At 42.7% G+C, this 25,590-nt stretch overlaps 1 protein-coding gene across 2 annotated transcripts in view; it reads left to right on the top strand.

The window, feature by feature from the left end:
- The window catches only part of pygl (phosphorylase, glycogen, liver), a 152,500-nt gene that overhangs the window by 7,771 nt on the left and 119,139 nt on the right, over window positions 1-25,590 (top strand). Inside the window, exons 2-4 of one of the 2 annotated variants that reach the window (XM_048537707.1) lie at window positions 6,674-6,775; window positions 20,058-20,136; window positions 25,028-25,131. In XM_048537707.1, the coding sequence (XP_048393664.1) occupies window positions 6,674-6,775; window positions 20,058-20,136; window positions 25,028-25,131 (285 nt within the window). The remainder of the gene's footprint in view (window positions 1-6,673; window positions 6,776-20,057; window positions 20,137-25,027; window positions 25,132-25,590) is intronic. The other variant, XM_048537708.1, reaches the window with a different exon arrangement.

Below are 25,590 nucleotides of genomic sequence, written 5' to 3'. Positions count from 1 at the left end.
CTTTGAGGACGTGACAAAGTTGATTGATGAGGGAAAGGCTGTAGATCTCATATACATGGACTTCAGTAAGGCGTTTGATAAGGTTCCCCATGGCAGGCTGATGGAGAAAGTGAAGTCACATGGAGTCCAGGGTGTGCTTGCTAGATGGATAAAAAACTGGCTAGGCAACAGGAGACAGGGCAGTAGTAGAAGGGAGCTTCTCAAATTGGAGACCTGCGACCAGTGGTGTTCCACAGGGATCTGTGCTGGGACCTCTGTTGTTTGTGATATATGTAAATGATCTGGAGGAAGGTGTAGGTGGTCTGATCAGCAAGTTTGCTGATGACACTAAGATTGGTGGAGTAGCTGATAGTGAAGGGGACTGTCAGAGATTACAGCAGAATATAGATAGACTGGAGAGTTGAGCAGATAAAGGGCAGATGGAGTTCAATCCGAGCAAATGCGAGGTGATGCATTTTGGAAGATCAAATTCAAGGGCGAACTATACAGTCAATGGGAAAGTCCTAGGGAAAATTGATGAACAGAGAGATCTGGGTGTTCAGGTCCATTGTTCCCTGAAGGTGACAACGCAGGTCAATAGGGTGGTCAAAAAGGCATATGGCATGCTTTCCTTCATTGGGCAGGGTATTGAGTACAAGAGTTGGCAGGTCATGTTGCAGTTGTATAGGACTTTGGTTTGGCCACATTTGGACTACTGTGTGCAGTTCTGGTCGCCACATTACCAAAAGGATGTGGATGCTTTGGAGAGGGTGCAGAGGAGGTTCACCAGGATGTTGCCTGGTATGGAGGGTGCTAGCTATGAAGAGAGGTTGGGTAGATTAGGACTATTTTCATTAGAAAGACAGAGATTGAGGGGGGACCTGATTGAGGTCTACAAAATCATGAGTATAGACGGGGTGGATAGCAAAAAGCTTTTTCCCGGAGTGGGGGACAATTACTAGGGGTCATGAGTTCAAAGTGAGAGGAGGTAAGTTTAAGGGAGATATACGTGGAAAGTTCTTTACACAGAGGGTGGTGGGTGCCTGGAACATGTTTCCAGCGGAGGTGGTAGACGCAGACATGTTAGTGTCTTTTAAGATATATTTGGACAGGTACACGGATGGGCAGGGAGCAAATGAACACAGATCGTTAGAAAATAGATGACAGGTTAGACAGACAATCTTGATCAGCGCAGGCTTGGAGGGCCGAAGGGCCTGTTCCTGTGCTGTAGGTCTCTTAGTTCTTCTTTCTTTGTTCTTTCTTCATAGCTAATACCCTGCAAACCAGCTCCAAAGCCTCTGCGTTCTTCTGATAGCATAGAGACCAGAACTGTAGAAAATATTCCAAACATGGCCTACCCTAACCAAAATTCTCTACAGCTGCAACATGACTTGTCAGTTTTTATACTCTGTGCCCTGACCAATGAAGGCAAGTGTGCCACATTATTTCTGGACCATCTTATCTGCTTGTGTTGCATTTTGAGAAAACAGTTGACCTGTATGTCTAGGTCCTTCTGTACATTGATGCTGCTAAGGGTTCTGCCATTTGCCGTATACTTCTCTCTTGCATTAGATCTTCCAAAATGCATCACCTTGCATTTATCTGGATTAAACTCCACTTGCAAATTTCTTTGCCCAAGTTTCTACTGTATCCTGTGGCAATAATCCTCATCATCTGCAGCTCTCCCAATTTTTGAGTCTTTATAATCAGATCACCTACATTCTCCTTACAACAACAGGGGTCCCAGTACTGACCCCTATGGACATCATTGGTCCCAGATCTCCAGTCAGAAAAACACCCACAGCTATTCTCTGTTTCCTATGACCAAGCTAGTTCTGTATCCATCTTACCAGCTCACTGTGCATACCATGTGATTTCACCTTTTGTATCATGGTGCTATGAGGGACCTTGTCAAAGGCTTTGCCAAAGTTTGTGGAAGCAACATACACTACCCTGCTATCATTAATCATCTTTGTCATAAGACCAAAAAATATAGGACTAGAAATTAGGCATTTCGGCCCATCGAGTCTGCTCCACCATTCAATCATGGCTGATAAGTTCCTCAGCCCCATTCTCCCACTTTCTCCCCATGACCCCGATCCCCTTGTTAATCAAGAACCTATCTACCTCAGTCTTAAATGGACTCAATGACATGGCCTCCACAGCCTTCAATGGCAGTGAATTCCATAGATTCACCATTCTCTGGCTGAAGAAGTTTCTCCTAATCTCTGTTCTAAAAGGTCTTCCCTTTACTTTAATGCTGTGCCTTCAGGTCCTAGTCTCTCCCACCAATGGAAACATCTTCCCAACATCCACTTTGTCCAGGCCATTCAAAATGCTGTAAATTTCAGTTAAATCCTCCCTCATCCTTTTAAACTCCAATGAGTATAATCCCAGAGTCCTCAAACGTTCCTCATATGTTAAGGTTTTCATTCCTGGGACAATTCTCGTGAACCTCCACTGAACCTGGGGCCAGGGCCAGTACATCCTTCCTGAGATATGGGGCCCAAAAGTGCACACAACACTCCAAATGTGGCCTCACCAGAGCCTTATAAAGCCTCAGTAGTACATCCTTTCTTTTATATTCAAGTCCCCTCAAAATAAATGCCAACATTGCATTTGCCTTCCTGACTACTGACTCGAACTACAAGTTTACCTTGAAAGAACCCTGGACTAGAACTCCCAAGTCTCTTTGCACTTCAGACTTCTGAATTTTCTCCCCATTTAGAAAATAGTCCGTGCTTTTATTCTTCTTAACAAAGTGCATGACCTCTCACTTTCTCACGTTGTACTCAACTGCCACTTCTTTGCCCACTCTCCTAACCTGCCCAAATCCTTCTGCAGCCTCCCCACCTCCTCAATACTACCTGTAACTTCTTCAAAAAACTCAGTCAAGTTTATGAGACATAATCTGCCTTGCACGAAGCCATGCTACCGATTGCTAATAAGACCATGTTTGTCCAAATGTGAGTAAATCCTATCCTTAAGAATCTTCTTCAGTAATTTCCCTTCTACTGACATAAGGCATTTGGGAATAGTGTCCTTAATTCTGCAAGTTTTAAGTTATTTATGGATAAGGATAAGATTTGTCTTCAGGCAAAAGTACTAAACTGGGGGAAGGTCAACTACCACAATTTTAGGCAGGAACTGGGGTACATAAATTGGGGACAGTTGTTTGAGGGTGAAACCACCTCTGGTATATGCGGAATATTTTAAAGGTCAGTTTATTAGAGCTCAGGACCAACATGCTCCTGTGAAAATGAAGGATAAAGATGGCAAGATTCAAGAACCTAAGAGGACAAGAGAAATTGAGAGCTTTGCCAAAAAGAAAAATGAGGCATGTGTAAGGTTTAGAAAACTAAAGACAGACAGAGACCTCAAAGAATACATGGGCTCATTTCCCAACACCAGGTCTAGTTTGACCCCCATCCCTTGTTGGATTATTTACGTATTATTTCAAAAATCCACCCAGGACACACCAAATGAATTTTCCCCCATCCCAGCCCATTTTTCCATAATCTGACCATATATCTGTTCCTTTATCATCTGTTGGCTATTGGGAGTCCTGTAGTACAATCCCATCAAAATTTTTGCACCCTCCCTATTCCTGAGCTGTACTCAAATGGCCTTCCTGGGTTGGCCCTCTAAGGTGTCCTCCCTCAATACAGCTGTGATATTCTCCCTTATCAGTAACACAACTTCCCACCTCCTTTGCATCCCTTTCTTTCAAACCTGAAACATCTAAATCCTGGAATGTTAAGCTGCCAGCCTCGGCCCTCTCTTGACCAGGTCTCTCTAATCACTATAACATCATAGTTATATGTATCAATCCAAGTTCTATGTTCCTCTGTCTTACCTGTCATACTCCTTGCATTAAAACAAATACACCTCAAACCGCCAGTCCTGTCATACTCAATAATCCCTCCTTGTCTGGACTTGTCTCTTAACATTAGTGGCCTTAGTCTCTGACTCCTACTCAGTCATGTTACCTGCTGACCTACTGTTCTGGCTCCCACCTGCCCGCCGCACTAGTTTAAACCTTCTCAAATGGCACTTGTAAACCTACCTGCCAGGATATTAGTGCTCTCCAGTTTAGGTGCGATCTGTCTTTCTTGTACAGGTTCCACTGCACCTGGAAGATATCCTAATGATCCACATACCTGAAGCCCTCCCTGCTATACCAGCTGTTTAGCCACTTATTTAACTGTACTATCTTCCTGTTCCTAGCCTCACTGGTACATGGCACAGGAAGTAATTTTAAGATTTCAACTTCCTGCCTAACTCCCTGAACTCCCTTTGCAGTTCTGAGGAAGGTTTACTGGACCCGAAACCTTAACTCAGATTTCTCTCTACAGATGGTGCCAGACCTGCTGAGCTTTTCCAGCAATTTCTGTTTTTGTCTCTTTGCAGGACCTCATCTATCTTACTGCCTGTGGTGTTAGTATCAATATGGATCACTACCTCTGTCTGCTCACCTTTCCTCTTCAGCATATTTCGTGCATGCTTAGAGACATCCTTAAACTTGGAATCAGGGAGGCAACACACCAAACTCGAGTCTTGCTTGTGGCCACTGAAATGCCTATCTGTGCCCTTGACTACAGAGTCCCCTGTAACTACTGTTTGCCTATATCAACCCTCCCTTCTGCACATCAGTGCCAGTCCTGGTGCCAGTGACCTGGCTGCTGTTGTTACTTTTCCTTGAGAGGCCAACTCCTACTGCCCCCAATCCAAAATGGTATACCTGTTTGAAAGGTGAATGGCCATAGGGTACTGCTGCGTTGCCTGCCTGTGCTTAACTAGTCTTCCTGGTGGTCACCCCACTATTCATTTTCTGTATAGTCCTTACTGGTGGTGTAACCAGCTTGTTAACCATGCTATCCATAACATTCTCAGCCTCATGCAAGCTCCATTGTGTGTCCCCCTGTAGCATCAGGAGCTCCATGTGTTAAATTAGGAGCTGCAGTTGAACACACTTCCTGCATACTTTGTCACCGTGGACACTGGAAACAACCAGTAAAAGAAGTCAATTTTATATTTGTTTCTCAACTTTACCATGTGAATTGTTGATTCATTTTTCATCTGTAGTGATAGAAGTAACCTTCACTGACTCTACCATTATAATTTTTTTCCCCCATCATTACCTGTAAGGGATAATCTCTTTCTGCCATTTTTAAGTAGTCTTTATTTTGATTTGATGATTTTAATTTGTTTTTCTCTGGTATCCCAGTTCAGATTAATGGGACTTCAAGGAACTGACTTGTCAGAAACTCTGCCAGTCCAATACAGTCCTCAGTGAATTTAAAAAATGTGTGAAATGTCTTTGCAAAATTGAAGCCTGTGGAATTGAACAGGTATTTTGTACATGAAATTGGCCATGAGACAGAAAACGAAAATAACTGCACCTCAGACTTGTGGAATTGTTACCCACATTAGCACTACTGACCCTTTAATATACATTCATTTGTACTTGGTTATGGAGAGCATAATTTCTTAAATGCAGATGACACTAAACTTGGAAACAAAGATATTGAGGAAAATCGAAGCCAACGAGGTAACAAAGAATGGTGAAGGCACATGAAAGATTAAGTATGCTACAGAGAATGTGAAAAGCAGTGCTTTATGGAAGACAAAGTGAGGACAGCCAATATGAAATAAATGGGGTTTCACATGTACACATCTTTGAAGATGATCAGACGAAGTGACATGGCTGTTAAAAGGGTTTATAGAATTCTGGTTTTTATAGAGTACAGGAGGTTGCAACCTGAACCGTCAACTTTCTTGCTCCTCTGATGCTGCCTGCCCTGCTATATTGCTCCAGTTCCACACTGTGTTGTCTTTTACTCCAGTATCCGCAGTTCTTGCTGTCTCTGAAGCTATGGCCAATCTTTGTATAGTATTCAATTATGAGTACCATGCTTGAGGAAAGATGTCAAGGCCTGGGAGGAAATTTACCAGATTGGAGGAATGGTTGGCTTTAGTATGTCAAGAAAATTGCAATTGTTCTCCTTAATGGGTGTAGGCCATTCATCCTCTTGAGCCTGTCCCGTCTTCAGTAGATCATGGCTGATTTGTGGCCTAACTCCATATACCTGTCTTTGGCCCAAATCTCTTGATACCTTTGCTGATCAAAAATTTATTTATCTCAGACTTAAAATTAACAAATGATCTAAAATAACTGCCATTTGTGAAAGGAGAGTTTGAAACCTCTCCCACCATTTATGTATTGAAGTGCTTCCTGACATCTCTGCTGAATGGCCTGGTCTGAATTTTTATAGTATAGTCTAATGGAAATGTCAAAGCTAGGTGGAAGAGTTTGTAACCAGAGAGCATAACTATAACGAGTGGGAGGTGGAGGGACGGCAGGGGGAGACTTTTTTTCTGCAATAGAATGTATCACTAAAAGAGTGGTAGAAGCAGATTCAGTAGCAGCATCCAAAATAAAAATCACTGGATATAATGCTTGGAATGAAAAAAAATGACGGGCCTCAAGGGAAAGAGCAGGATTTTCTGACTAATTGGATAGCCCTTTCAAAGAGTCAGTACAGCACTATGGGATAAATGATCTTTAGTACTGTATGTTTCTAAGAGATGTATCACTTATGTAAAGTTTATAATTTGTTCAGTTGTTACTTCGTGTTTTGTACAATTTGCATTTACCTATGCAGAATAACTGATGCTGATTTATTTTCCTAAGCGGATTTATTATCTATCTCTGGAGTTCTACATGGGCCGCACCCTGCAAAATACGATGATTAATCTGGGTATAGAAAGTTCTTGTGATGAAGCAATGTACCAGGTTAGTCTAAGACTAATTTATACTTACTTTATGTATTTTTGAGGACTAGCAGTTGTCACAGTTATTAAAAGACCACATATTTTCTTTGTTGTAACTATAAACTGAAATGGAAGTTGGCCTGCTATAACTGAAATACCAGGAGAGTTTTGCAACTTGAAAATGAAGTGCATCATATATTGTTGATCTGTGCAGTACAATGTTGTTATTTGGAAGCAACAAGAAGGAGAATTTAAAGTGAAACAACACCAAGAATCTTGCAAGTTCTGTCTGACAATAGCCCTCTAATTCATTGAGCTGCAAAGTACTAAAAGGAGAAGAACATTCAGAACCTGCAAACAGAAAGAATTCATATCACTTTCTCCATGTGGGGAAAGACAGAAAGATTGTGATTGGCTTTCAATTAACTGAACAGCTTGGGGCTATGAACAAGAATTAGAGATGATATTAGATCTCCAACAGCTCAGGAGTTCATTCTGTTCTCTGCAGTAAACTTTAAGCCTGAAGAAAACCAGTTTATCATTATTTCAGCAGTTCCTGTGAGCTGTGATTTATAATCTGTAAGTCAGAGACCATTTATAAATTAATCATCCACCTTGTGCCTTTTGTAAACTAGTGTAAGCATCTCAGAGAAGAACGACCAAGAAGCAACATTCTAATCAGCTCAAGAATCAATGAACCGCCTTCCTAGCTTTTCCATCTGTCTATAACCAACCCATGTTTTTGCTTCTCTGCCTCTGTGTGTGTACGAGACGGGGAGTTTATATGGGGATTAGGGTTTTAATTAGTAGTTATTTGCCAATGATTCTTAATTGTTTATCTTGCTAGAATTGAATTATTTGTAATGAATGGTAATTTTTAAGCTCTACACCTTGTTATCCCATGCTTTCTATAAACCTTGATCTAATAGTCATTTAAATTGGGAAAACTTTGTTTAGTTTTAAACATTTTTGACTTCTGTGACAACTCCAGGAATAGAAGGGCTTCATTTCCAGTGCACTTCTCCAGCAAGATGTGACAACCTGTGGTCTGGACTTTCGATCTTTGGACCTGTATATACTGTCTTTGTTATTTTTACATAGCCAAAAGGCAAATGTTTTAACATATATGCTGTTTTCATTGTGATTTTATATATATTTGGGATTTTGAAGGGGTTCAAATAGAAATTCTTCCTTTTCACAAGAGCAAGTGTAATTCCAAAATGTCATCCTCATACTTGACGTAGAGCCAAGATGTTATTATATGCTCCTTGATTTGACCAGGGTTTCCACAGTCACAAATAGTTGAGATTTTGAAGTGCAACTTGTACATCAGGTGATCACATCAGCCATGTCAAATCCATACAGCATTAGGATTGCCCATGTACTTTGGGAAACGTTGAAACTTGTGTTAAAGAGAGCTCTTTGGTGGGAATGCAGCTTTGATGGGCTCGGAGCGGTGGCAGCATCTTCAGAGGCAAACGTGGCTACAAGAGTCGGTCTGCCAGTCTGTGAAGCTTGGAGTGGGAGCCTCGTTTCTATGTGGAGTGTGTTCCTAGCAAGGGCATGGTGTGGGCTGGGAAGCCGAGAGTGGGACTCTGCAGTGTCATGGCATGGGCTGGGAAGCCCAGAGCAGGCTCTGCTGGCAGTATTGTGTGAGCTGGGAAGCCCAGAGCAGAACTGTACCAGTGAAAGAAAAGTTGGACTCCCTTTAAGTTATCTTTATCATTATTTTATTCAGATTTAATGTGAATGGCACCTACGTACAGTGATGGTACACAATTTCACTGTATTTTATATTGAATACATGTGACAATAAATGATTTAGTTTATTGGGCTTGGTGACAAGGTTATAATTGCTGTCATCTTCAATGCTGTCATTATATGCTCGATAAGGTCCCAAGGAATCCTTCACGGATGACAAATGTCAGAAGTGTGAGCTGATTATTTATGTGTAATGTTGGAATTGAACAGCCTGTCAGTAACAGTATTCCAGAACCCCCTCATTGATAACTATGAAGCACAATATTATGGTGCCCTGAAACAGTGTGCTATTGCGACTTCATAAGAAGGTCAATGTCATGTTCTGATACGGAGTCTTGAGCTATGTAACCTTATCCAAAAGTATGTTGCAGATTCAAAAAAGCCAATGATAATATGTTGGGGAAATGAAATTCAGGTACGTATCCACGGTAATAGTACCTTCTTCCAAAAATATCCACGCTTGAATACCACAAACTATGTCCTTGCATATTTACATTCACTGTATCAATATGACAGCCTCAATGCATTTTATCCCAGTATCAGGTATGAAAAGTAATGCAGAAATGGAAATCCCTTTTAAATCTATGGCGGCATATGATTGCTTGTGGCAAAAACTTCAATGCCCTTTCAATGAAATCCAACTTGAGGCTAGATAAGTGGCATTACACAATCATGGATGGAAACCATGATGGCTGACAATTTGTAAGTTAGAACTGAAGAGTCTATTGTGATGAGAGATGTGTGATATATAATTTTTAGAATTTGAATTTTAAGATAATTGTACATGGGGTTGTTTACATTTGCGAAGTGGAATAAACATTGACGGCCATTACCTTGTTTATAGTTCAGGGTAATATGGATTAATTTTAGCTTAAAAACCCAAAGATTGAAACCTTTGAGAGGAGTTTGGAGGAGACATGATGGGGACCAGAGCTATTATTCTAGAAAAGCATTTAGGACAATTCAGAAAAAACATAATTAACTTAGTAGGAAAATTTAGTTTGTGAAACTTCCAGCCAGCAATGATTGGTTAGAAATCTGCATTTTATTAGAAACTAAGAGTAACTGAGGCCCGAGTTTTGTGATATTCATGTAAGAAGACTCCATTGTTCACAGGAAAAAATTGAGGAGAATTAGTTAAATTGAATTATAGATTTGATATAGCAGTGTAATTTCTCTAGATTTGAGTCTCTGTGATGGTTAATTTGGGAAGGATAGAAAGTGAGGCCAAGAGAGAAAGGGGTGTGGTGTTTTTGATTAGGGATAACATTACAACTGTACTTAGGGTGGATATACCCGGGAATATTTGGGTGGAACTGAGAAATAAGAAATTTGGGGCGGCACGGTGGCTCAGTGGTTAGCACTGCAGCCTCACAGCGCCAGGGACCCAGATTCAATTCCAGCCTCGGGTAACTGTCTGTGCAGAGTTTGCATATTCTCCCTATGTCTGCATGGGTTTCCTCCGGGTGCTCTGGTTTCCTCCCACACTCCAAAGATGTGAAGGCTAGGTGGATCTGCCATGCTAAATTGCTCATAGTGTTCAGGGGTGTGTGGGTTATAGGGGAATGGGTCTGGGTGGGATGCTCCAGGGGGCAGTGTGGACTTGTTGGGCCAAAGGTTCTGTTTCCACACTGTAGGGAATCTAATCTAAGGAAGGGGATGATCACCTTTTTGGGTTTGTACTATAGACCACCACCCTCCCCCCAAGTTGTCAGTGGGAAATTGAGAAACAAATTTGTAAGGAGATCTCAGTTATCTGTAAGAATAATAGAATAGTTATGGTAAGGGAGTTTAACTTTGCAAACATAAACTGGGACTGCCACAGTGTTAAGGGCTTGGATAGAGAGGAATTTGTTAAATGTGTACCAGTAAAGTTTCTGATTCGGTATGTGGATGTACCTACTTGAGAAGGTGCAAAACTTGACCTACTGTTGAGAAATAAGGCAGGGCAGGTGACTGAGTATCAGTGGTGGAGCGCTTTGGGGCCAGTTAAAGTTCTAAATTGGAGGAAGGCCAATTTTGACAGTATTAGGCCAGAACATTCAACAGTTGATTGGGCCAGATTTTGGGGGTGTTGGAATTCTTAGGTAAAGGAATGATTGGAAAATCGGAAGCCTTCAAAAATGAGATAACGAGAGTCTCGAGAGAGTATGTTCCTGTTAGGGTGAAGGACAAGGCTGGTGGGGTATGCGGGATGACTAGAAAAATTGTGGTTTCAGTCAAGAATTAGAAGGAAGCATAGGTCAGGCACAGACAGCAGAGATCGAGTGAATTCCAAGAAATCAGGAGGGCAAAAAGAGGACAAGGAATAACTTAGGCAAATAATGTTAAGGAGAATCCGAAGGGATTCTACAAATACATTAAGGACAAAAGGGTAACTAAGGAGAGAATAAGGTCCCTCAAAGATCAGCAAAACCATTTATGTATAGAAACACAAGAAATGGGGAGATACTAAATGAGTGTTTTGCATCAGTGTTTATTGTGGAGGGGGATACAAAAGATGGAGACCATGAAGAAATAAATAGCGACGTCTTTAAAAATGTCCATATTATAGAGAAGGAGGTGCTGGATGTCTTAAAACACATAAAGCTGGATAAATCTCCAGGAGCAGATATGTAGTCAGATACTAGTAAGGTGTGAAAAAAGCAGGCTAGTTGTGATGGGTGACTTCAACTTTCCTCTTATTGACTGGGAGTCCCTTAGAGCCAGGGGCTTGGATAGAGACCAATTTGTTAGATGTGTCCAGGAGACAGTATGTTGACAATCCAACCAGAGCGGAGGCCAAACTAGACTTGGTATTAAGGAATGAGACAGGGTAGGTGATCGCTATTTCAGCAGGAGAGCAGTTTTGGGCTGAGTGACCATAACTCCAAAAGATTTCAAGTAGCCCTGGTGCCAAGGGACTGGTGGGTGAGTGAGTGAGGTAATATATTTGTGTGGTTGCGTTATCCAAAACACTACCCGGGTAGTGTCTCCCATCCATCCTCCTCCTCTAACCAAAAAAAGAGGTTCTGTGTGCCTGATTAGTAAGGTAACAAGTTTATTTTTTATTCTTTATTTTTTAAGTCTTTGGAATTTAGAATAATGGGAACGGAGGTCAGGGCAGTCGAATATTCCTCCTGCAGAATGTGGGAGGTTAGGGTCACCACTAGTGTCCCTGCTGACTACATCTGCGGGAAGTGCACCCAACTCCAGCTCCTTGAAAACCGCGTTAGGGAACTGGAGCTGGAGCTGGATGAACTTCGGATCATTCGGGAGGCAGAGGGGGTTATTGAGAGGAGTTACAGGGAGGTAGTCACTCCTCAAGTACAGGAAAAAGGCAGATGGGTTACGGTCAGGGGACGGAAAGGGAACGGGCAGGCAGTGCAGGGAACCCCTGTGGCCATTCCCCTCAACAATAAGTATACCATTTTGGATACTGTTGGGGGGGGGACTTACCAGGAGAAAGCAGTGGGGCACAGGTCTCTGGCACAGAGTCTGTCCCTGCTGCTCAGAAGGGAAGGGGGAAGAGGAGCAGAGCATTAGTCACTGGGGACTCCATAGTTAGGGGGACAGATAGGAGGTTCTGTGGGGACGAGAGAGACTCACGGTTGGTGTGTTGCCTCCCAGGTGCCAGGGTGCGTGATGTCTCTGATCGTGTTTTTGGGATCCTTAAGGGGGAGGGGGAGCAGCCCCAAGTCGTGGTCCACATTGGCACCAACAACATAGGTAGGAAGAGAGATGGGGATTTAAGGCAGAAATTCAGGGAGCTAGGATGGAAGCTGAGAGCTAGGACGAACAGAGTTGTTGTCTCTGGTTTGTTGCCCATGCCACGTGCTAGTGAGGTGAGGAATAAGGAGAGAGAGGAGTTGAATACGTGGCTACAGAATTGGTGCAGGAGGGAGGGTTTTGGATTCTTGGATAATTGGGGCTCTTTCTGGGGTAGGTGGGACCTCTACAAGCAAGATGGTCTTCACCTGAACCAGAGGGGTACCGATATCCTGGGGGGGGAAATTTGCTAAGGCTATTCGGGTGGGTTTAAACTAATTCAGCAGGGGGATGGGCACCAAAATTGTAGTTCGACTATAGAAAAGGTTGAGAGTAGGGTGGTCCGAAATAAAGTTCCAGGGAAGCAAGATGGCACCGGCAAGCAAGAAGTTGGTTTGAAGTGTGTCTACTTCAATGCCAGGAGCATTCAGAATAAGGTGGGTGAACTTGCAGCATGGGTTGGTACCTGGGACTTCGATGTTGTGGCCATTTCGGAGACATGGATAGAGCAGGGACAGAAATGGTTGTTGCAGGTTTCGAGATTTATATGTTTCAGAAAGAACAGAGAAGATGGTAAAAGGGGCAGAGGTGTGGCATTGTTGGTCAAGGACAGTATTACAGTTGCAGAAAGGATATTTGGGGACTCGTCAACTGAGGAATAGGGAGATAGAGGAGTTGACTCGTCAACTGAGGAATAGGGAGAGAGAGGAGTTGAACACATGGCTACAGGGATGGTCCAGGAGGGAGGGTTTTGGATTCTTGGATAATTGGGGCTCTTTCTGGGGTAGGTGGGACCTCTACAAGCAAGGGGACTCATCAACTGAGGTAGTGTGGGCTGAGGTTAGAAACAGGAAAGGAGAGGTCACCCTGTTGGAAGTTTTCTATAGGCCTCCGAATAGCTCCAGCAATGTAGAGGAAAGGATAGCAAAGATGGTTCTCAATAGGAGTGAGAGAGACAGGGTAGTTGTCATGGGGTCTTCAACTTTCCAAATATTGACTGGGACCACTATAGTTTGAGTACTATAGATGGGTCAGTTTTTGTCCAGTGTGTGCAGGAGGGCTTCCTGACACAGTATGTAGATAGGCCAACAAGGAGCGAAGCCACATTAGATTTCGTACTGGGTAATGAGCCTGGACAGGTGTTAGATTTGGAAGTAGGTGAGCACTTTGGTGATAGCGATCACAATTCTGTTAAGTTTACTTTAGTGATGGAAAGGGATAGGTGTATACCACTGGGCAAGAGTTATAGCTGGGGGAAAGGCAATTACGATGAGATTAGGCAAGATTTAGGGAGCATAGGATGGGGAAGGAAACTGCAGGGGATGGGCACATTAGAATTGTGGAACTTATTCAAGGAAAAGCTCCTGTGTGTCCTAGATAAGTATGTACCTCTCAGGCAGGGAGGAAGCTGTAGAGTGCGGGAGCCGTGGTTTACGAAGGAGGTGGAATCTCTGGTCAAGAGGAAGAAGAAGGCTTATTTTAGGATGAGATGTGAAGGCTCAGTTAGGGCACTTGAGGGCTACAAAGTGAGGAAAGACCTAAAGAGAGAGCTCAGAAGAGCCAGGAGGAGACATGAGAATTTGTTGGCGGATAGGATCAGGGTAAACCCTAAGGCTTTCTATAGGTATTTAAGGAATAAAAGAATGACAAAAGTAAGATTAGGCCCAATCAAGGATAGTAGTGGTAAGTTGTGTGTGGAGTCAAATGAGATACGGAAAGAATATTTTTCAACAGTATTCACTCTAGAAAACAACAATGTTGTCGAGGAGAATACTGAGATACAGGCTATTAGACTAGGTGGGATTGAGGTTCACAAGGAAGAGGTATTAGAAATCCTTCAGAGGGTGAAGATAGATAAGTCCCCTGAGCCGGATGGGATTTATCCTCGGATCCTCTGGGAAGCCAGAGAGGAGATTGCCGAGTCTTTGGCATTGATCTTTAACTCGTCATTGCCTACAGGAATAGTGCCAGATGACTGGAGGATAGCAAATGTGGTTCCCCTGTTCAAGAAGGGGAGTAGAGACAACCCTGGTAATTACAAACCAGTGAGCCTTACCTCAGCTGTTGGTAAAGTGTTGGAAAAGGTTATAAGGGATAGGATTTATAATCATCTAGAAAAGAATAAATTGATTAGGGATAGTCAGCACGGTTTTGTGAAGGGAAGGTCGTGCCACACGAACCTTATTGAGTTCTTTGAGAAGGTGACCAAACAGGTAGATGAGAGTAAACCGGTTGATGTGGTGTATATGGATTTCACAAAGGCGTTCGATAAGGTTCCCCCCAATAGGCTATTGTACAAAATGCGGAGGAATGGAATTGTGGGAGATATGGCAGTTTGGATCGGAAATTGGCTTGCTGAAAGAAGACAGAGGGTGGTAGTTGATGGGAAATGTTCATCCTGGAGACCAGTTACTAGTGGTGTACCGCAAGGGTCGGTGTTGGGTCCACTGCTGTTTGTCATTTTTATAAATGACCTGGATGAGGGCGTAGAAGGATGGGTTAGTAAATTTGCAGACGACACCAAGGTCGGTTGAGTTGTGGATAGTGACGAAGGATGCTGTAGGTTGCAGAGAGACATAGATAAGCTGCAGAGCTGGGCTGAGAGGTGGCAAATGGAGTTTAATGCAGTCAAGTGTGAGGTGATGCACTTTGGTAGGAGTAACCAGAAGGCAAAGTACTCGGCTAATGGTAAGATTCTTAGTAGTGTAGATGAGCAGAGAGATTTCGGTGTCCATGTACACATATCCTTGAAAGTTGCCACCCAGGTTGACAGGGCTGTTAAGAAGGCATACAGTGTTTTAGCTTTTATTAATCGAGGGATCAAGTTCTGGAACCAAGAGGTTATGGTGAAGATGTACAAAACTCTAGCGCGGCCACACTTGGAGTATTGTGTACAGTTCTGGTCACGGCATTATAAAAAGGATGTGGAAGCTTTGGAAAGGGCGCAAAGGAGATTTACTAGGATGTTGCCTGGTATGGAGGGAAGGTCTTACGAGGAAAGGCTGAGGGACTTGAGGCTGTTTTCATTAGAGAGAAGAAGGTTGAGAGGTGACTTAATTGAAACATATAAAATAATCAGAGGGTTAGATAGGGTGGATAGGGAGAGCCTTTTTCCTAGGATGGTGACGGCGAGCACACGGGGGCATAGCTTTAAATTGAGGGGTGAAAGATATAGGACAGATGTCAGAGTTAGTTTCTTTACTCAGAGAGTAGTATGGGAGTGGAACGCTTTGCCTGCAACGGTAGTAGATTTGCCAACTTTAGGTACATTTAAGTCATCATTGGATAAGCATATGGACGTACATGGAATAGTGTAGGTTAGATGGGCTTGAGATTGGTATGACAAGTTGGCGCAACATCGAGGGCCTTAAGGGCCTGTACTGTGCTGTAATGTTCTATGTTCTATGTTCTATGTTCTAAGGACAAAGGTGGCCCTCAGCTGAAGGTGTTTAATTAGGCAGGGGCCAATTACATCCAAATTAGACAAGAACTGGGGGATGTGGATTGGGAACAGTTATTTGAGGAAATAGCTATGTCTGGCATTGTGGAGAGCTTTTAAAGACCAGTTGATTAAAGTGTAGGACATGCATGTCCCTGCAAAACTAAAGGTTAAGAGTAGCAGTATACAGGAACCATGGATGACAAGGGAAATTGTAAATTTAGTCAAAAGGAAAAATGAAGCTTACAATAGGTCTAAACAGCTACAAACTGACAAAGCCCTTGAGGAGTATAGAGAAATTAGTAAGGAACTTAACCGCAGAATTAGGAAAGCTAAAAGGAGCCATGAAATGTCTTTAGTAAATAGGGTCAAGGAGAATTCCAAGGCATTTTATGCAAATATTAAAAGAACATAGAACAATACAGCGCAGAACAGGCCTTTCAGCCCTCGGTTGCACTGACCTGTGAACTAATCTAAACCCATCCCCCTACACTATCCCATCATCATCCATATGCTTATCCAAGGACTGTTTAAATGCCCCTAATGTGGCTGAGTTAACTACATTGGCAGGCAGGGCATTTCACTCCCTTACCACTCTCTGAATAAAGAACCTGCCTCTGACATCTGTCTTAAATCTATCACCCCTCAATTTGTAGCTATGCCCCCTCGTACAAGTTGACGTCATCATTCTCGGAAAAAAACTCTCACTGTCCACTCTATCTAATCCTCTAATCATCTTGTATGTCTCTATGAAATCCCCTCTTAGCCTTCTTCTCTCCAATGAGAACAGACCCAAGTCCCTCAGCGTTTCTTCTTAAGGCCTTTGCTCCAGACCTGGCAACATCCTGGTAAATCTCCTCGGCACCTTATCCAATACTTCCACATCCTTCCTGTGATGGGGCGACCAGAACTGCATGCAATATTCCGAGTGAGGCCGCATTAGAAAGAGAGTAGCAAGGGAAAGAGTAAGCCCCCTCAAGTACAAAGGAGGAAAATTATGCGTAGAACCACAGGAAGTGGGAGAGATCCTTAATAAATACTTTGTATCAGTATTAACCAAGGAGATGACTGGTGTTGAGGTCAGGGATGAGTATGTGAATACTCTGGAGGATGTCAAAATATTATCGGAGGAAGTTTTGGGTATCCTAATTTGCATTAGGGTAGACAAGTCTCCAGGCCCAGGTGGTATCTATGCCAGTTTACTGCAAGAGGCAAGGGGAGAAATAGCTAGGGCATTAGCAGATATCTTCATATCCTCTTCAACCACAGGTGAGGTTCCAGAGGACTGGAGATTAGCCAATGTTGTTCCCTTGTTTAAGAAAGGAAGCAGTGTTAATCCTGGAAATTATAGGCCAGCGAGTATGATATCTGTGGTGGGGAAGCTCTTGGAGAAGATACTGACGGACAGGATATATTTGGGAGAAAATGAACTAGTTAGTAACAGGCAGCATGATTTTGTACAGGGAAGGCCATGTCTCACTAGCCTCAATTTTTTCTCAAATTTTGTGAAGAGGTGACAAAGATAATTGATGAGGGAAGAGCTGTCGATGTAGTTTATATGGACTTTAGTAAAGCATTTGATAAAGTCCCACATGGCAGATTGATACAGAAACTAAAATCACATGGGATTTGGGTTGGGCTGGGTAAATGGATACAAAACTGGCTTGGTCATAGAACACAGGGGTTAGCGGTGGAAGGGTGTTTTTCAGAACAGAGACTGGTAACCAGTGGCGTTCCACAGGGATCAATCTTAGGTCCTCTGTTGTTTATAGTATGTATAAATGATCTGGAGGAAAATGTGGGTGGTCTGATGAGTAAATTTGCAGATGACATGAAGATTGGTGGAGTTGCTGATACTGCTGAATATTGTGAGAGAATACAACAGGATATAGATAGATTGGCAACTTGGGCACAGAAATGGCAGATGGCGTTTAATCCAGACAAACGTGAGGTGATGCATTTTGGAGGATAAAATTTAGGTGTGAATGATACAGTTTATGGCCAAACCCTTAGGAACATTAACATATTGATGGATCTGGGTGTGCAGGTCCATAGCTTCCTAAAAGTGGCAACGTAAGTGTCCAAAGTGATTAAGAAGGCATATGGCATGCTTGCCTTTATCAGCTGGGAAACAGAATGCAAGAGTTGGAAACATATGTTGCAGCTACACAAAACCCTCGTTAGGCTGCATTTGGGGTTTTGTGTGCAATTTTTGGTCGCCACATTACTAAAATGACAAACCTTTGGAGAGAGTGCAGAGAAGGTTCACCAGGATGTTGCCTGGTCTCCAAGTCATTGGCTATGAGGAAAGGTTAAAAAGACTAGGATTGTTTTCACTGGAAAGACGGTGGCTGAGAAGAGACCTGATAGAGGTCTGCAAAATTATGAGTGGAATAAATAGGGTGGATAGTCACAGGCTTTTTGCCAGGGTTGAAGTTTCAATTACAAGGGGGCACAGGTTCAAAGTCAGAGGGCAAAAGTTTAAGGGAGATATACAAGGAAAGTTTTTCATCCAGAGAGTGGTAGGAGACTGGAATGCACTACCAGAAGATGTGGTGGAAGCAGGCACATTGCCGACACTTAAGAGGCATTTGGATGATTACATGAATACGGAGGGAATAGAAGGATACGGACTGAATAAGGGCATAATGATCGCCACAGGCTTGGAGGGCAGTAGAGCCTATTCCTATGCCGTACATCTCTTTGTTATTTTGTTCTTTTGACCTGATCAGGTGTACCTGAGAACTCTGTGGGAAGCTAGGGAAGTGATTGCTGGGCCCTTCACTGAGATATTTGTATCATAGATTACAATAGGTAAGGTGCTGGAAGACTAGAAGTTGGCTAATGTGGTACCACTAATTAAGAAAGGTGGTAAGGAACAGCCAGGGACTATAGACTGGTGAGCCTGATGTCGGTGGTGGACATGTTTTTGGAGGGAATCCTGAGAGACAGGTTTTACATGTTTTTTGTAAGGACTGATTAGATTTCGTCAACACGCCTTTGTGCGTAGGAAATCGTGTCTCACTAACTTGATTGAGTTTTTCTGAAACAGTAGCGAAGATAAAGCCAGAGCAGTGGACGTGAACTATATGGGCTTCAATAAGGCATTCGACAAGGTTCTTCATGGTAGACTGGTCAGCAAAGTTAGATCACATGGAATAAAGTGAGAACTAATCATATGAATACGGATCTGGCTCGAAGATAGAAGACAGAAAATGGTAATGGAGGAGTCGTTTTACAGACTGGAGACCTGTAACCAGTGGTGTGCTCTAAGGATCGATGCTGAGTCCATCGCTTTTCATCAATTATATAATTTGAATGTGAACATAGGAGGCATGGTTAGTAAGTTTACAGATGACATCAAAACTGAAGGTGCGATGGACAGCGAAGAAGTTTGCCTCAGAGTACAACAGGATCTTGATCAAATGGCCCAATGAGCTGAGGAGTGACAAATGGAATTTAATTTAGATCAACATGAGGTGCTGCATTTTGGAAAGGCAAGTCACGGTAGGACTTATACACTTAATGGTAAGCTCCTGGGGAGTGTCGCTGAATAGAGCCCTTGGAGTGCAAGTTCATAGTTCCTTGAAAGTGGAATGGCACGTGGATTGAATAGTGAATAAGGCATTTGGTAAGCTTCCCCCTGTTGGTCAGTGCTTTGAATAAAGAAGTTAGGGGGTCATGTTGTGGCTGTACCACTTGTTTAGACTACTTTTGGTATACTGTGTGCACTTCTGGTCTCCCTGCTATAAGAAGGCTGTCATGAAACCAGAAAGTGTTCAGAAAAGACTTACAAGGATGTTGCCAGGGTTAGAGAGTTTGATCTATGGGGAGAGGCTGAATAGGCTGGAGTGTCAGAGGCTGAGGAGTGACCTTGTATAGGAGAATAAAATCATGAGAGGCATGTATATGGTGAATAGCCAAGGCCTTTCCCCTGGGGTAGGTGAGTCCAAAACTAGAGGGCATAGGTTGAAGGTGAGAGGAGAAAGATTTAAAAGGGAACGAAGGGGAAACTTTTTCACGCAGAGGGGGATGCATTTCTCGAATAAGCTGCCAGAGGAAGCGATGGCGGCTGGTACAGTTACAATATAGGGTATGTGGACAGGTACATGGACAGGTACATGAATAGGAAGGTGGCAAATGTGACTAGATTAATTTAGGCTGTCTGGTCAGCATGGCTGAATTAAACCGCAGGGTCTGTTTCTATGCTGTACATCTCTATGATTCTATAAAGAATTTAGAAGAAGGCCAACCTGAAATTGAGGTGATATGGCTGGAATTAACTTAACATGCAATTTGAAATGTAGAATCTTGCATTGGAAACCATTTAAATTTTATTGCATTCTGTTTTCTCCAGCTGGGCTTAGATATTGAAGAACTGGAAGAAATTGAAGATGATGCTGGGCTTGGAAATGGAGGTTTAGGAAGGCTTGCAGGTAAGTCATCTCATCCTAGAAAAATACCCTAGTTTTGGAGTCGCAAAAGGCTGAATCTTATGTTTATTTAGCCAAGTCCAGTTGTTTCCAGTTTTTTCAAGGGATTTCTACCATGAAGCTTTGTGGATTATCTTTCAGTATCATATCAGCTCACCTCATTAACTATCTAGTCCTCTCTATGGCATCCAACGTGTCTGATTCCAGCCCTATTTTACCACAAATTGTTCTCCGAATAACTCACCATTCAGCAGATATCCACCAAAGACCATCTTCTCTTGCACCTTTTCCATCTTTAAAGGCTACTGTGCACTCAGATAAATGCATATATTGCAAAGCTGCCCTGCTTAGCCAAAGAAAGGTATAAACATGTTGAAGAAGGCAAAAATGGGACCATGATTGTCAGGCAGATCTGAAGCTGGTTGAGGCATTGGTTCAGAGGAGAGCTGTCCTCTTTCCAGAAGACCAGCAAAGGAGGACACACCAACAGTCTCTGGAAGCCTGTTCTGAGGTCACCGCTTGGGTCAGTGCCATATCTACATTCTGGAGGGATGGCCAACAGTACCATAAGAAGGTCAATGAGGTGGTGTTGGCAGTCAGTGTTGACACGTTGACTTTGTTGACAAGTACAGGGAGGAAATAGACTGGAATACGAGAATGTACGACACACACCTTCACTGTCCGGAAACTACAGTACTGTCACAAATCGTGGTTGTCTGGCTATCTCCATGGACAATTTGCCAATCCCTGCTGTGGAATCAGGAAAATGACTAAGATGTAGGGAGGGAGAAGAAATAGAACACTTATTGAGGCCTCTTTACTGGCATGTGTGACAATGCACTGTATTTTTTAAAATAAATTTCACTGATTTCACCTTTCATGTGGCTGTTCATCTCCCTGCCTTCCTCATACAATATTCCTATTATTTTGCAGCCTTTATATCAAAAAGTAAAAGAATGAATGTAGTGTTCAGTGATGTCTGTGGGAGGAAGGTACAACACAAGGGAGGGGAACAATGCATTAGGATAGCCAGGTATTAGGAGACCCACAGCTCCATGGCCTGTGAAGTGCATGCGATTGTGGATAATGATATTTCCCTTTAAAAGCCCTAACATTAAGGTCCCCTTCCTCACAGGTTGTGTCACATACCTTGCCAAGTTTGAGTATGGTCATAGCCATTTTCCTCTTTAATACACACTTTTGATTCTACCTGGTTAGCAAGAGTCAGTGAGCACTCCTTGGCCAGTATCTTGCAGCCATGCTTCAGCATTTCAGTGAACCTCCAAACATCCAAATCCCTTTCCACGTAGCCTTTCCTGTAAATGCACAGAATTCACACCTCCCCAGGTCGCCACCCAAGACACTACATCAGCCTGCAATTGCCCACCTTTTACACCCAGCCCATATGAGTTGACTATGCCAAGTGTGGTCGCTCACTGTATCTCCTCTTGAAACATTATACTCTGGACCATGGATCAGCCCCACTCTTGCATGACTCTGTTCTTTTCCTTATTTTACTGTTACCCCATTCCATGCAGATACTGCTACCCCTACATCATGATTGTCATCTCTCCTAGCCTGCATTCCCAGTCCCAAAGAATAACAAGTGAGGCTTATTCCTCCTGAATTGATCATGCTTTCCCTTCCTTTCCTCCTAGTTTTTGCAAATATACCCAATAGACTGTGGCCCACTCCCTTAAGTGGCCTAATTAGACAGCCCTGGATGAGAAATGCCCAGATACCTGACTAGTGGCTATACATTTCCCTAACTGCATTAGCTATAACCTCGCTGAACTGTCTGTTATGAAGCCACAGGACTGATTGTGATCCTCTCCCTGGTCTGCAGAAGCAAGAATCCCCTGATCAAGTGCACATGAGCCAAACATCTGACCATGGCATAATTCCTCAATTGGAATGGAAGGCGTCCCCTGATTTATTGTGCTGTGACTCCTTGACTGACTGGTGCTTTCATGGTCTTTAGTGAGAATTACTGCCCTCAGCTGTTGAAACATGGCTGCTTGCTTGCTGTACATGCCATGTGGTTACTGTATAAGCTGCTGGCACATGATGCATGTATGATATTGATGTAACACATTGCTGCACAGCAAAATGTACACACCCTTGACAGAGGACTGTTGAGCACCAAAGCAAGCTGTCTGTTTTGGCTGTCTAATTGGGAAGGCAGGGATGCTATGAGCATGCACATAGGTGCTAAGTGAGCAAGCGCTAAGAAAGCAAGTGAGCAGATCTGAGATGCAGTCTGATCCAATCCATGAGCTTGCCCTACACACAGAGTGTCTTTGCAGCAGCCTTTTAAAACCTGCAATACAAACCTGTGCTTCCAGAAAGCCCAGCCAGTGTATCATAGAGGTGCCATTGCAGTCATGAGGTGTTGGTGTGTGTATGGTTGCTGCCTTTTAATCATGCCTTGCAAGGTCACACGACGCATGCGTGAGCCCAATCTAGCAGATACCCACTCTAGTTTCAATGCCAAGCTTTCTTGATAGCTAACTTGTTTGGCAAGGTTGGTAAGATATCTAAGATAATAAAATATGAGGCTGGATGAACACAGCAGGCCAAGCAGCATCTCAGGGCACAAAAGCTGACGTTTCGGGCCCAGACCCTTCATCAGAGATGTGTGCTCTCTGATGAAGGGTCTAGGCCCGAAACGTCAGCTTTTGTGCTCCTGAGATGCTGCTTGGCCTGCTGTGTTCATCCAGCCTCACATTTTATTATCTTGGAATTCTCCAGCATCTGCAGTTCCCATTATCTTTGGTAAGATATCTAACTTGTTTGGCAAGACAGCTGAATGCTAGTGAGGCAAGTCGGCCGTCATCAAGGCATTTAACAATCTATAATTCCCCCTTACTTGGCAGCTAGCACACGCTAGCGAGAAACTGGCCATTCCACTTGTCAAAAAGCATTAATATGGAGCTTAATGTTCTTGACATTGAGACTGTCTTGCCAGACTTTTTGTCCAACTCTGCCATCAGTCTCACCATCGTCCACATCATTCAGACCCTAATAATATTTTAGACCTTTATATTTTGTTAATAAAAGGGGTATTTGGGACACTAGAGGCTAGTTGGGTCCTAGGCCAGTACAAATGCAGGTTCCCATTTTAAAATACAGACGGTTCTGTTATAATGCATTCTTGCGCAACATCACATGATAAAAAATCACCCCGTACAAATTACAGGACCTACAGGAAAAGTGGGGTTAGGGGTAGACCACCAAAAAGTATCACTCAAAAGCCTAACACGAAGGATAGCACAGTTTGAATAAATGTTTAACTTATACCTAATAATGAAATAAAAGTAAATTTGACAACTTATCTTGAAAAATGTCAGGATGAGTTGATGAGGGGATGAGGCTTTAAGGTTGCTGTGTTGTTAACGCAGGGATGAGTGTTGTCATCATTTTCAGCACCTTCAGCAGTGGTTGTGGTTTCAGGGTTAGGGTGAAAAATAGTTAACCCAGAAGTGGATGGCTGTGGTTCATTGTCTTCCAACTGTTTCTTGGGGGTTGGCATAAAAAAGACATCTAGTTTTTGCTGCTTTGCCATTTTCCTTCTTTCTTGAGGAAGCTGTTCAATGGGTGCCAAATAAGATCTTATTCCACGAACTGCTACCTTGCTGTGATCTGCATTGTAATCGTTGTCCTTGAAGAACTGCAACTGCTTCTCAATTTCACACAGGATAGAAGACAAAACAGAAATGGAAAGCTGTTGTGGTGCTGCATCCTGGACTTTACCTTCTTCATCTGCAGCTTCCCCCTCCTCCTCAGTGACAAATTGTTGTAGATCAGCTGTAGAGAGGCCTTCACAGTGAGACTCAAGCAGCTGTTCAACATCATCACTCTCAACTTCTTCAAATCCAACTAATATTGCAAGATCAATACTGTTCTTTGATTCTTGGGAGCTCCTCTGACAGATCAAAGGTTTTAAAATATTGAAACACAAACATGGAAGAAGTTTCCACCAAACTACATGCAAATAGTCCTTACTGACATCACCCCAGGCCTTCACAATAATGTCAATATTGAAGAACATTGCCCTTATCCCTCTCAGTGGCTACTATCAGCCTCTTAAATATGTGCCTTAAATAATGAGCTTTAAACGCTGCTATTGTACCTGTGGTCCATGGGTTGAAGGAGAGAGGTTGTGTTTGGGACTAGAAACAGCACTTTGGTGTTTTCAGAAAGAAAACCAATGGTAGGAGGATGGCTTGGCATATTATCCAGGATGAGGAAAATTTTGAAATCCAAATTTTCTTCCCCTGCAATACTTTCTAAAAACATCTTCCAAAACATGAACAATAAGGTTACCAATGGAATCATGTTATAGCCAACTCAAGTTTGCATTTTAGAAATAGTATTCCCCTATTCACCAGTTGCATTATAGCCAATTTGCATTGCCTGAACACGCATTATAGCAGAACCACTTGTGTATAATTGTTTTGGAGTGCACATTGCTATTCTGCATAATTAGCAGAATTTCTGGGTTGGCTGGAAGGGAAAACAAATGCAGAGTAACGAGTCTGTAAAGGAGTGGAACATTTCAAATTCCTGTAAAAGATTTTAAGAAAATGTCAAATTATTTCCTTTTACATTACATTTAGCTGATGCTGTAACTATCTGACTGGTATGAATTATGGAACTCTGTAGAGTTGTTCAGTAATCTGAGAGCACTGTCTGTTCATGAAGTGCATAGTTTCATCAGTAAAGTAACAATATCATATTTAAATAAGTAACCGTAGAAGCATTACAGAAAAGATTTGAAGTCAATGCACAGAATTTAGTTCGGGCAGTGCTTTGATGAGTGAATTTTTATTGATCTAATCATTATCATTTGTAAATGATACTAATTGATTTTTTGCTTGTACTCTTCCAACAGCCTGTTTCCTTGATTCCATGGCAACACTGGGCCTGGCTGCTTATGGGTATGGTATACGATATGAGTATGGGATTTTCAATCAGAAGATCAAAGATGGGTGGCAGGCAGGTTTTTGGATTAAGTAATTTCCTTCATTTTGCATCCTCTTCTCAAATGTATTATTTCCTAGTTTGTTTTACATGATTATTTTCACAGACCTAACTGTTTTGTAATCACAGTTTAGAAATTTTCATGACCTCTTATTGTCAACAGAAAGACAACGGGCAGAGACTTCCCCAAAGTGTCACCGATGTGTTCTCAGAAGCTTTCCTTCTTTTATTCCCTCTCATTATATCTACTGTAAAGGGCTTTTCCTTTAATCTTAGAAGGAATGTTCCTGTCGGGCAGTGTTTGACTGATGCACAACTCAACACTAAATATGGCACTTGCAATGGGAAACATAAGGTCCTGGTAATGACAAACACTTTCAGTTAGAGAACTCGGATTAATGTGAGAGCAGTGCCTTTAAAGTGTGGTACCGTATAAAAAGGTGTTTGTTAAAGTTAGATATTGGCAATTCTATA

The sequence above is a fragment of the Stegostoma tigrinum genome, chromosome 10 (assembly GCF_030684315.1).
Source record: "Stegostoma tigrinum isolate sSteTig4 chromosome 10, sSteTig4.hap1, whole genome shotgun sequence".
In the NCBI taxonomy this organism is placed as follows: domain Eukaryota; kingdom Metazoa; phylum Chordata; class Chondrichthyes; order Orectolobiformes; family Stegostomatidae; genus Stegostoma; species Stegostoma tigrinum.
The sequence above is the reverse complement of the archived record's forward strand: the minus strand, read 5'-3'. Positions and strand labels throughout refer to the sequence as shown.